At 41.7% G+C, this 12,813-nt stretch overlaps 1 protein-coding gene across 6 annotated transcripts in view; it reads right to left on the reverse strand.

Annotated features, from left to right (window-relative positions):
* Positions 1-11,940, reverse strand: part of FANCI (FA complementation group I) — a 64,745-nt gene extending 52,805 nt beyond the window's left edge. For 4 of the 6 annotated variants that reach the window (XM_086364607.1, XM_086364606.1, XM_086364605.1 and 1 more), the window contains exons 1-3: positions 11,731-11,940; positions 7,813-7,914; positions 1,950-2,022 (exon numbers count right to left, since the gene is read on the reverse strand). In XM_086364607.1, the coding sequence (XP_086220733.1) occupies positions 1,950-2,022; positions 7,813-7,896 (157 nt within the window). In that variant the 5' untranslated portion in view covers positions 7,897-7,914; positions 11,731-11,940. The remainder of the gene's footprint in view (positions 1-1,949; positions 2,023-7,812; positions 7,915-11,730) is intronic. The other 2 variants (XM_086364611.1, XM_086364608.1) reach the window with 1 other exon arrangement.
* Between the last annotated feature and the right edge of the window lie 873 nt (positions 11,941-12,813).

Here is a 12,813-nt window from a genome sequence, read left to right on the forward strand (position 1 = left end):
AAAATCAAAATTTAAAACTTCATGCATCAAAAGATACCATTAAAAAAATGAAAAGAACCTAAAATGGAAAAAAACTTTGTGATTCATACATCTAATAAGGGACCTATATCTAGAACATTTAAATATTACAACTCAGTAATAAAAAGACAATCAATTTTTAAAAGGTCAAATAATTTGAACACACATTTCTCCAAAGACATACAAATGGTCAGTAAGCACAAGAATAGATATTCAATATCATTAGCCATCAGCAAAATGCAAATCAAACCCACAATTAGATACCCCTTCACACTCACCAGAGTGGCTAGAATGAAAAAGACAATAACAAGTGTTGACAAAGGATGTGGGCATTGGGAATTCTTATTCAATAGTGATGGAAACAGGATGCAGCAGCTTTGGAAAACAGCTCATCAGTCCTCAAACACTTAGACACAGAGTCACCATGCTGCCACTGCTACTAAGGCGCTTCGCTTGTGTCCAATATGACCTAGCAATTCTACTCTTAAATATTTACCAAACAGAAATGAAAATGTTTTACACAAAAATTTGTAGCAGGATTCATAATTGCTAAAAAGTGTAGATAACCTAAATGTCCACCCATTCATGAATGGAAAAGTATGATCTATTCAGATAATGGAATATTATTCAACAGATAAATGAAATACTGATACAGGTTACAACATGGACGAATCTTAGTAACCTTACAGGAAGTAAAAGCAGCCAGTCACAAAGGACACATACAGTATGATTCCACTTTTATGAAATATCCAGAATAGGCAAATCTATAGACAGAAAGCAGATAAGTGGTTTCTTAGGGCTGGAGTGGATCAGGAATTTAGGAGGTGACAGCTAAGGAATGTAAGGTTTCTTTCAGGGATAATACAAATACTCGAAAATTTTGACAGGCGTGCATCTTGGTGAATATATTAAAAGCCGATGAATTGATATTTTAAGTGGGTGAATTTTATGATGTCAATTACATCTCAATAAAATAATATATACTTTAAAAGGGTGAATTTTTTAGTACATGGATTATATCTCAATTTTATAAAACGTATCATTAGCTAACTATTGGTCCTTCACAGCACTGATTTAACAGGATTAAAATAGTTATGAGGCAGTTTCCATAAATATTCGATAATTCATGCTAATTTGAAACTCAGATTTCCAAATCTATGATTTTAAATAAGGTAAAAATAAGGTTAGTTACACAAGTGGGAGCCATGATAATCTGTTCCCAGTTTTACTCTTATTACTTTCACTTAGTATACATAGGCAGCAGCTCCTGATTCTCTGTTACTTCCTGGTCTCAGATATTTCTACAGAACAGTCATTTAAAAAGTTTCCAAATTTTAAATATGTGTTTTTGAACCCTTGCAAGGCAAGACCCAATTACTTGAGGGGGTAAGAAAAATAAACCAAGTTAAAATAACCTCCTAAGAGTCTAAAGCCACTTTTAATTTGTGCTTATAGAATTTTATTCTACTACAATTTATAAAATGATTGTGAGTTACAATCTGCCACAATATAAAACTGGCCCTTGTTCAAGATACAGAAACAAATATTCCCCACTGGGAATTAAGCATCTCTAAATAAGTCAACTAAGGTATTCCATTTCTTTAACTCAGAGCTCCCTAGCCTCTTGTTAAACACAGATTAAGTATTAAACATTGCCGTTCTCCACAAGCTTAAAAGCACAAGTAAACCAAACCGTATTTTATGAAGTACAACCTTTACAGGTTCTAAAACTAGCAATACAATCTCAGATAGCCACTTCTACCTGCCTTAGAAAAATTATTTAAGTCCACAAGATAGTGCTATTGATTCTGTAAAATCCCCAAAACAGAAAAGTTTCAGCGGGGCTTCAAGCAATACAAAGAGTAGCAATAGGAGCCAAAAGTAAACAAACATACCAGTGAACCCAGAGAGAGAAGAGGCATTATTATTACCTTTGAAGATGGCTTTCAGCAGTGCTCCAGCAGTTTTTCCTCTCACCGCCTGATTCTGAAGGAGGTCAGTCAGCTACAAAGAACGGAAGGAAAAGGTACAAGTCTGGCAACAATTTCCCTATTTGAATGACCTAAACTCCCAATATGAAAAACGCTCATCTGTCAGAATCATATCTTTCAGAAACTCCAGGCATCAAAAATAAGATATGTGTTCACATTATAGAGGGTGGATCATAAGATGATACTGGGTGGTCAAGATGAAATTTATTCATACGTTCATTCTACAAACATTTATTAAGTATTTAATCAGCACTAGGTATTGAGCTATGTTCTTGGGGATATACATTCATTCAACAAATACTCTGAATATGTTCCTCTTCCTCAGCATTAGGTATACAAGAATGAACAAGACAGACACAGTCTGACTCAGTTTACAGTAAGACAGAAGCAAAAAGGATAACAGGAAAAAAAATCAGAAAAAGAAATGGTTGAAAAGACTGAAACAGATAGTAATTGAGGAAAGGGAGGCAACTTCCGCTAGAGTAGTCAGGGAGAAAGCTTCTCTGAGGTGGAGGACATTTCCATATAGAGAATTGGAGGATGAGAAAAAGCTGGTTATGCAAAGGGGGAAAAGGAAGACACTTCAGATGAAGGCATTGTTACACGCAAAGGTCCTGAAGGAGCAAGGCGTTTGGCAAGTTGGATGGCCTGAAAAAAAATTTTAAAGACCAATTTGGATGAAAAGTAGTAAGGAAGAGTGGCACAAGATGAATTTCGAGAGAACCAGATGATAAGAATCTTGTAGGCCATGGTAGGAAGTTCAGATTTTTGTCGAAATGCAACAGAAGTAACTAAAGAGAAAAGAGGAGAGGGACATGACAGATGTTTAAAAAATAAATCAGTCTTCCTCCTATGGCAGAAACTACACTATAGAAGGGTTTAAGAATGAACTAGAAATACGCTAGGAGATTGCTACAGTGATCAATAGAGAGATAATGGCCTACACTGACGTCATCAGAGAAGTCATGAGCTGAACTGTGTTCCCCTGCAAAATTCATGCTTAAGTTCTAATCCCCAGCACCTCAGAATGTCATTTTATTTGGAAACAGGGTCATTGTAGGTGTAATTAGTTAAGGTGAGGTCACATGGGTAGGCCCTAATCCAATATGACTAATGTCCTTAGAAGAATGGGAAACTTGGGACAGAAACACATACAAAGCAAGAACGCTATGTGAAGATGAAGGCAGAAACCACGGGTGGGTGATGCAAGGCCAGGAATCTCAAAGATTGTCAGCAATCGACGAGAAGCTAGGCAAGAGGCGTGAAACGGATAGTCACAGCCTTAGTAGGAACCAACAACGCCGACACTGTGATCCTGGACTTCTAGTCCTCAGAACTGTAAAAATAGCTACTGTAGTTTGAAGTACTTTGTAAGATGAAGTACAGGTGGTCCCCAACTTAAAACATTGGATCAACTTTGATTTTCAACTTTACAGTGGTGCAGAAGTGATACACTTTCAGTAGATACTGTATTTCAAATTTTTGCCCTTTCCTGGGCTAGTGATCAGCTTTGGGATCACAAGGATAAACCACCAATACACTTAAACCATTCTGCACCCATGCAACCATTCAGTATTTCACTTTCAGAACAGTATTCAATAAATTACATGAGATATTCAAGACTTTATTAAAAAACAGGCTGTTGGATGATTTTACCCAACTGAAGACTAATATTAAAGTATTCTTGGCACATTTAAGGTAAGGTTAGGCTACGATGTTTGGTAGGTGTATTAAATGCATTTTCGATTTACGATATTTTTCAATGTATATTTTCAACTTAAAATGGGTTTATTGGGATATAACCCCACCTTAATTTGAAAATCAGTACACTGAAGATATATTTGAGAGCTTGATCAGGAGGACTTTACTCGGGTCTGAATGTTTATGTCCTCCAAAATTCATGTGTTGGACTCTTCAGACCCATTGTAATGGTATTTGGAGGTGGAGACTTTGCCAGGTGAATAGGTATAAGGACGGAAATCCCACAAATGGGATTAGAGCTCTTATGAGAGATCCCACAGAGCTCCCAGGCTCTTTCTACCATATGAAGGTACAATGTGAAGCCTGAAATCCAGAAGAGAGCGCTTACTTGACCATATTGGAACCATCATCCAGGACTTTTGGTCTCCAGAACTATGAGAAATAATTGTTGTTATAAGTCACCCAGTCTACTGTATTTTGTTATAGCAGCCTGAATGGACTAAGACAAAGACAGATTTCCTCATGGTTTAGAAGTGAAATGGCTGTGGTGATAAAGGAAAAAGAAAAATTAAGGAGAACTCAAATTTCTGGCTTAAGCAACTAACTGGCTAGATGGTGACACCATTTACTGACATGGTGAAAATTTGGGATTAAGCAAGCATCTAAATCTTCCAGAGGGCTTGTTAAAACAGAGACCCTCACTTGCAGTTTCTGATTTAGCACATCTGATGTGGGGCTCAGAACTACTATTTCTAAGATATCCAAGTGGAGATGTCAAGTTGATAACTGGATATGCCAAAGTAGAGCTCAGAGAGGAAAGAGGTCAATGGGAACATGTAAGATCATCCAGGGAGAAAATGTAAAGATAAAAAAAGCACAAACATTCAGTGATTAAGCAGCAGCAGCCAGAAAAAACTGAGAAGATGAGGTTGATAATATCCAGACAAAGGACTACCACAGAAGCCTTCTACATGTGCCTGGTCTTTCTGACTGGAGTTTCTCTCTCCCTTCTTAAATACTTAATAAGGAAGTAGCTGACTGCTCCGCCTGGAACCTCCAATAGCCCTTGACATAACCCTTATTAGAGGAGAGGTTCCCAACCAGGGATTACCCCCTTACCTCCACCCCAGGCAGGGTATACAGGGCAATGTCTGGAGACATTTTTAGTTGTTATAACTGGAAGGGTGCTGTCACCTAATGGGTGTAGGCCAGGGATGCTATTAAACATCCTACAATGCTTAGGACAACCTCCCTCAATAAGGAATTATCCACTCTAAAATATACACAGTGCCAAGGCTGAGAAACCCTGACTCTTCTTGAAAAAATTCAGTTTTAAGAGAAGGCAACATGGCATACGGGAAAAAAACTGGCCCCAGAATCAGAAGACCCAGATATGAATCCTCGCTTTGCCATATATTAGCTTTACAACCTCAAGTTATCTAACCTGTTATGCGTGTCTAGTCCCTGCCTCAAAGCACTGCTAGAAGGGTTACATTAGATGACAGGCAGAGAGGACCCTGTGCAGTTCTAGTGCACAGCAGGTTCCAAACAAATGCTGGCTCTCTCCCATTCCTCCTGTCCTCTATTCCTGTTTCGTCCTCCTCCCTCTAGTTACATGATCTGCAGTCTTAGTTTTTGACCTTATTCAGTTACCTTTTTACTGCATTTTAAAATGCAAAAGTAAACCAAGTGTGTGTTAGTCACTCAGTCATTTCCGACTCTGTGACCCCATGGACTGTAGCCCGCCAGGCTCTTCTGTCCACGGGATTCCCTTAGGCAAGAATACTAGAGTGGGTTAGCCATTCCCATCTCCAGGGGATCTTCCCCACCCAGAGACTGAACCCAGGTCTCCTGCATTGCAGGCAGATTCTTTACCATCTGAGCCACCAGAAAAGCCCCAAGTAAGATTAAGTATCCTTGCTATATTGGAAGGCTTAACATTTTTTCTTTTAGTGGACAGACTGGAACTACCAAGTTAATGGCACCGTGAAAATAGATTTTTATAAGACAGGACATTCCTCATTTTCTGTTGTCTGATGCTTCCTCGTGAGTAGACTTGAGTTTACGCATTCTTGGCCAGAATACAAGTGATACTGTGTCCTTCTTGGAGTATTACACCTGGAGGCATGTGATACCATCTGTCCTTCACTGGTAGTATGAGTCTGATCACCCAGTCAAATGTGTTGCCTGATTTTCCCACTTTATAATTATTTTTTCCCCTCCCTTTGCAACCAGTATGCAGTTTGTGGAAGTAACTTTAAGACCATGCAAGTATTGTGTTCCTCATCTCACTTTCTCTTGTATAATGAAAAAGCCCAGCAGCAACCTCTAATATCAGGTTCTCAAAGTCAGCATCACCAGGTATGGCACATCACAAGCCCAGTGATATAACACACAGTGAAAAGGCATGGAGCCATTTCTGTGGTCTTTTTGCTAAGGATGCATGTCCTGAGTCCAATCATGAGACACATCAGACAGTCAGCAAAATAATGGATCAAAACTCTTCAGTGTTCTCAAAAGACAGAGAAAGACTGAGGAGCAGTTGCTGATTGCAGAAAATCAGGGGAAAATAACAATTAAGTGCAGTGTAGGATCCTGAGTGGGATTCTGGAACATAAAAAAAAAACGGGTATCAGTGAAAAAACTACCAGGTAGGGTTCAAATACTCTTTAGTCTCACTAAAGGTACTGTACAAATATTAACTTCCTGGCTTGTAAAATTTTACTGAAATTATTACGTAAGATGTTAACACTGGGGAGAGAACTATACAGAAACTCTACTATTTTTACAACTTTTCTGTAAATCTAAAATCAATTCAAAATAAAAAGTTCAAAAAACTGCTCCCTGGATTTAGCATCCACTGCTGCTTCTGCCTGATCCAATCTTGATCATGACTGTTGCCAAATGACGATTTTCTAACTTTATGGTAAGCAAGAACCTTTCCCACCATTTATTTTTTTTTTATCAATATGGACTCACAGATTTCTTTATATTTCAGTGGTTTATAATTCATAACTGAACTTGATTATTTTGATGTTCACATTTCACCAATGGAAGCCCCTTCAAGCTGTCTTTATCAGGAAGCTTTCCTTATGTATATACATACATTACGTAATATGTGTGCTCTAAAACAACTTGTGTAGCACTGGGACTATCTAGATCTTACCTCTGATTTCTAAAGGTTTGGTAGAAGCCTCCTGAAAAACTATCTGGGCCTGGTATTTTTGTTGAAGTATAACTGCTAACTTTTTTTCTTTTATGAAAATTGATCTGTTTAAGCACTCCATCTCAAATTGGGTTGATTTCATTAAACTGTATGTTCCCAAGAAATTATAGTTGTATAAATGTACACAAATGCCCTTACTGCTAAGCCACTTCAGTCATGTCCGACTCTGTGCGACCCCATAGACAGCAGCCCACCAGGCTCCGCCGTCCCTGGGATTCTCCAGGCAAGAATAGCGGAGTGGGTTGCCATTTCCTTCTTCACTGCAGGAAAGTGAAAAGTGAAAGTGAAGTCACTCAGTTGTCTCCGACTCTTAGCGACCCCATGGACTGCAGCCCACCAGGCTCCTCCATCCATGGAATTTTCCAGGCAAGAGTACTGGAGTGGGGTGCCATTGCCTTCTCCAAATGCCCTTAAGTAGTCCATATCTCTTCCTCTCCCCCATTTCTTTACATCTGTGCTGCTGCTGCTGCTCCTAAGTCACTTCAGTCGTGTCCGACTCTGTGCGACCCCAGAGACAGCAGCCCACCAGGCTTCCCTGTCCCTGGGATTCTCCAGGGAAGAACACTGGAGTGGGTTGCCATTTCCTTCTCCAATGCAGGAAAGTGAAAGTGAAGTCGATCAGTCGTGTCCAACTCTAGCGACCCCATGGACTGCAGCCTACCAGACTCCTCCGTCCATGGGATTTTCCAGGCAAAAGTACTGGAGTGGGGTGCCATTGCCTCCTCTGTTACATCTATGAGTTGTTATCAAATAAACCCTTGTCTCCTAAGGTGAGTGGGGGATAGATGAAGCGGCAGAATTAACTCTAACATGTCCCTTACATCTCTCATCATGCCTGGCATCTACTTTTGGCAGAACTTGCTTCCCAATACTCACATCATCTTCTTTCAGGATTTGAAGAAATTCCTGTAGGCCATCTGCTGTTTTTTCTGCTGCTAGAGATAAAATTTTCTGGTCCATTGTTGCACAAACAAGGAACTGAAAAGGAAAAATGTCAAGAGCTGGATAAAACTCCCAAAAGTAAACAAGTTTGATTTTTTCCCTTCTCTACTTGTTAACTGAGTATTTCAAATATGTTATGTACACAATGAATACTCAACAGGCTAAGGACTACCAACTGTAGGAGTAGGTGATTCTTAACCAAACCAAAGAATCTGGAGAATCCCCTGGAATTTCCTTATTAGAAAGCTGTAGTCAAATTAAGTCGTCTCATAATTCAATTGTTCACATTTTCTTTTTTTTTTTTTAAGTATCTACCCATTATGCTACCTAGAACAAAGCTGTCATTTAACAGTATTGCAAATATATACTATTATCTACACATACACAATAAATGAATAAAGCAATAGCACTGTAAACACATTTATACCAATTAAACGGTACAAAAATAAATGAGAAGTTAACAAGGCTAAGAAATAAAAGTGTGCTCAAACATCAAGCAGGCTTCCTAGCAAAGGAAACCTTGAACTGGAATTTAAAGATTAAATGTAGATAGTCACCAGAACCACATGGTGTACATTACTGGGGAGGAAGGTACTGTCAACAAAGGCATTCATAAGAGAATGTGAAAAACTTACTCGGGGAAAATGAGTACGTAGCCTGAGGTAGAGAGTTCAACTAGGGGAGCAGTGAGAAGGAAGGCTAGTAAAAGGGAGGGGCTAAGCTGTGCAAGATCTCAAATGTCGAATTAAGGAAGTTAGGCCTTATTCTGTAAGTAATAGTGACAAAAAGTTCTGGAGTAAAAGAGAATCTGACAAGACTGAAACAGTGTTTGAGGAAACTAAATATGTCATCAATGCGCAGATTAAAGTAGGGAGGGAATAAGGAAGAAGAGCAGAGGCTAAGAGTCTACTGGGAGCTATTTTAGTGGTAGTGACAAAGGCTGGTGTTGGGGCCTGACTCTGGAGACTGCAAAGGAAAGGGTGAAATGGAAGCACATTAGGCAGATAGGATTTAGTGAGCAGTGAGTAGCTATGGGAGTATTACGAGAAGAGGGCAATGCAGACTGGTGGAAAGAAAACCTCCTCCTGTATTTCCTGCTGCTTTCAATCTCCCTAAATTATACCATCATCCACCCAGCTGCTGAAACAAGAAACCTGGGCAACATTCTTAACCACTTCACCTTCATCCTTCACATCCACTACCAAGTCCTGTGTCCCCAAACATCTCTCAAGTCTACTTCTGAGATTCACTACTGCCACATTATTCCAAAGTCACCATCATCTCTCACCTAAACTACTACACAGCTTCCTAACTCATTCCCCACCCAGCAGCTAAAATGTCTTTGAAACACAAACCAGATTTGTGATTCATCCTCATCTTAAAAACTACTCGGTGGCTTTCCATTATTAGTCCAAAATCCTGACGTCAGGATATAAAGGTTTGGTTCAGTCGCTCAGTCGTGTCCGACTCTTTGCGACCCCATGAATCGCAGCACGCCAGGCCTCCCTGTCCATCACCAACTCCCGGAGTTCATTCAGACTCATGTCCATCGAGTCAGTGATGCCATCCAGCCATCTCATCCTCTGTCATCCCCTTTTCCTCCTGCCCCCAACCCCTCCCAGCATCAGAGTCTTTTCCAATGAGTCAACTCTTCCCATGAGGTAGCCAAAGTACTGGAATTTCAGCTTTAGCATCATTCCTTCCAAAGAAATCCTAGGGCTGATCTCCTTCAGAATGGACTGGTTGGATCTCCTTGCAGTCCAAGGGACTCTCAAGAGTCTTCTCCAGGTCTCCTCTCCTTCGGGAGAACGGAAGGACGCCTGCAGCCTACTCTAGACACCTCATCTCAGATTCACTGCAGCAAGTGGAACAAGCTTGGATTTGATTCCTTGAGACCCAGGAAGATGTCTGACCATCCGCATCCCCATCCGCATCCGCATCAACATCAGCATCAGCATCACCATCAGTGCAAGGAGCCCTGCCATCCACCTCCAAAAGTGTGCCCACCCAAGTGCCATGAGTCTTGCCCACCTCATCCATGCCCACCTCCACTAAGCCAGAAGAAATGCCCTCCTGGGCCACCATGCCCACCAAGCGAGCAGAAGTGTCCACCCAAGTGGAAGTAACAGCACCAGATTTCATCTGGACCAAGAAACAAGATCCAGGCTCTCCCATTGTCCTCCCTTTGGCCATGGTGATGGATTGTATCTTCCTTAATCTCCCTCCTGGACTGACAGCTGGCAGAGAAAAGGCTTGCTTCCTGAAGCTGACACCACGTTGTTGGAAGAGCAGCAGGATCATCGCTTGATCTCTCTTTGCCATCTGTGTGTCTGTATCTGCACTGTGATCTTGACCCCATGAGCAATTAGCGTGTCTATTCTTTGCTTCTCCAATAAAGCATATTCATAGTCCAAAAAAAAGAAAAAGAGTCTTCTCCAACACCACAGTTCAAAAGCATCAATTCTTCGGCGCTCAGCCTTCTTCACAGTCCAACTCTCACATCCATACATGACCACAGGAAAAACCATAGCGTTGACTAGACAGACCTTTGTTGGCAAAGTAATGTCTCTGGTTTTGAATATGCTATCTAGGTTGGACATAACTTTCCTTCCAAGGACTAAGCGTCTTTTAATTTCATGGCTGGTCCATGTTAATTCCTTTTCATCACTCTATATTCCAGCTACACTGAACTGCTCAGTCCTTCAAACCCCCAAGTTCCTCCTGCCACAGTCAATTCCACATGATTTTCTGTCTGGAACTTATATAAAAATAAATACCCCTTCTTTCATCCCCTGCCCACCGATCTTTTTATTGTTAATTCCTAAAAATCCTTCAGGTCTCAGCTCAATCCCACACTCCTTTACAAGCTCAGTCTAAACACTCCCCTATTACATTCTTTCAAGGCAACTGTAATCTCTCACCATCACCACACTTTTAACATTACACTTATTATTAGATTAAGAATTACATCTCCCACTCCATTACAAACTCCAAGAGGGCAGGGGGCCACCTCTGGTTTTATCACTGAATCTCCAAGACTTAGCACAGTAAGCTCGTAATAGGTGCCCAATAAATATTTGTGGGGAAAATGACATTGATCCTCACACCAGTCCTCTGAGGTTGGTGCTATTACTCCCAATTCAGATGAAGATCATTTGAGATTCAGAGAAATTAAGGAACGTCCCCCAAAGGTTAGAAGGCTAGTAAGTTGCAGAAGTAGAACTGAAACCTAAGTCTGTCCAATTCCAGACCCCAAAACCCATGCTTTTACGTACTACTGGGGACTCTTACCTACGATTAGCCCCTCTATTAGGGGCTGAATGGTAGAGGATTCAGAAAAGGGATATCAACCAAAGAAACGTCCAGCCCTAAAGGGAAGATGCTGAACTCCTTCTATTTCAGCAGGTACATTTGCTAAATTAGTCCTAAAACCAGAATTGAGTAGCACACAGATAGGTGGCTGTTAAGTCCCTGTGCGGATAGCAGACTCCTTGTCCAAAGGCCCTGAGGTTAGTGAGGCACCACGAAAGGGAGACGCCGCGGGTTTAGCACCCGGGCTTCTCGGAGAGCGAGAAGTAAACACAGAGAAACTATAAAACAAGGCAGCTGGGGATAATCGCTGTGACCGAGCTACAAAGGCGAAACGGGTTTAGAGAAATGTCTCAGACGTAGGAGCTGAACGCTGATGGAGAGGAAGAATTTAACGAGAGGGCCAAGGCTGTAGGCCGCCCGAGGAGCAGGAAACGCTAAAGGCCACAACGGGAGACGCCAGGGCACAGACTCTTTCGGGCCAAGGAAAAAGCCAGAACGCCATTCGGAAGGGGCGCCGTCCTGTCCTCCCAGACCCCTTACCTCCCGGGAGCTGAGTCCCTCCTCCCCTGCGACGCGCGAAGCTCCTCTAGCCGGTCACTTCCACTTCAACGCAGCCACTGAATTCCAAAAAACCCGCGCAACCTGCCGTTTCCGTCCTTCCGTTACCCTGAGCAACGGGTCCCGCCCCCTGCGGCTTATTTCCGTTACCCGGGAGCTCGTGCTTGGAGCGTACCATTAAGACAACTGGGGAGGGGGGGGAGCTGTGGAATCCTCGGACGTTCCCACTCAAAGTGGGGGGGGGCACAATCTCTGAACGCTAATTCGGGACCTCAGAATGAGCAGGGGAAGTGTGGCCCGGGCATAGTCACCACGATGTCCTGACCAGTTAAGGCTTTCCTATGTACTATTGGGGAAAGGGTCAGTGAGAGAGGCAATGAATCAAGTAATGCTTTGTTGCATGGGAAATGCCTGGAAGGCAGAGGAAGGCTCCTACTCCTTGTGCCGTAAGAGGTGCCAGTTGCCCCTGTAAAGGAAAAATAAATGTTGCGTGCAATTCCTGTTCTTCAGGAATCAAGTCCGTAGCCCTGCAGTCTCCGGTCTCAGTGTGCCTGAAGGGAAAACAGGAAACGTTCTGTGTTTTGAATGTACTGATCCTTAGATAGTGAAAATGCAAATCTAAGGAATAATTTAAATGAACCTAGATTCCTGCATTCATTGGAAGGACTGATACTGAAGCTCCAATACTTTGGCCACCTGTTGCAAAGAACCGATTCATTGGAAAAGACCCTGATGCTGGGAAAGATTGAGGGCAAGAGAAGAAGTGGGTAACAGAGGATGAGATGGTTGGATGGCATCTCTGACTCAATGGACATGAGTTTGAGCAAACTCCAAAAGATATTGAAAGACAGGGAAGCCTGATGTACTGCAGTTCATGGGGTTGCAAAGAGTTGGTCACTATTTAGCGACCGAACAAGATTCTTGCATCTTCCTACACATAGAAGAGCATTTAAATCATTATCTTGAAATGGCTGGGTTTTTGTGTATGATCAGTTATCTTTTGATGTTCAATTTGATGGATGGATTTCCCACCCATCCACCCACTGCAAAAAAATCTCATATATA

Source organism: Bos grunniens, chromosome 21, assembly GCF_055505025.1.
Source record: "Bos grunniens cultivar Pamir isolate PY7600 chromosome 21, Bosgru_T2T1.0, whole genome shotgun sequence".
NCBI lineage: Eukaryota > Metazoa > Chordata > Mammalia > Artiodactyla > Bovidae > Bos > Bos grunniens.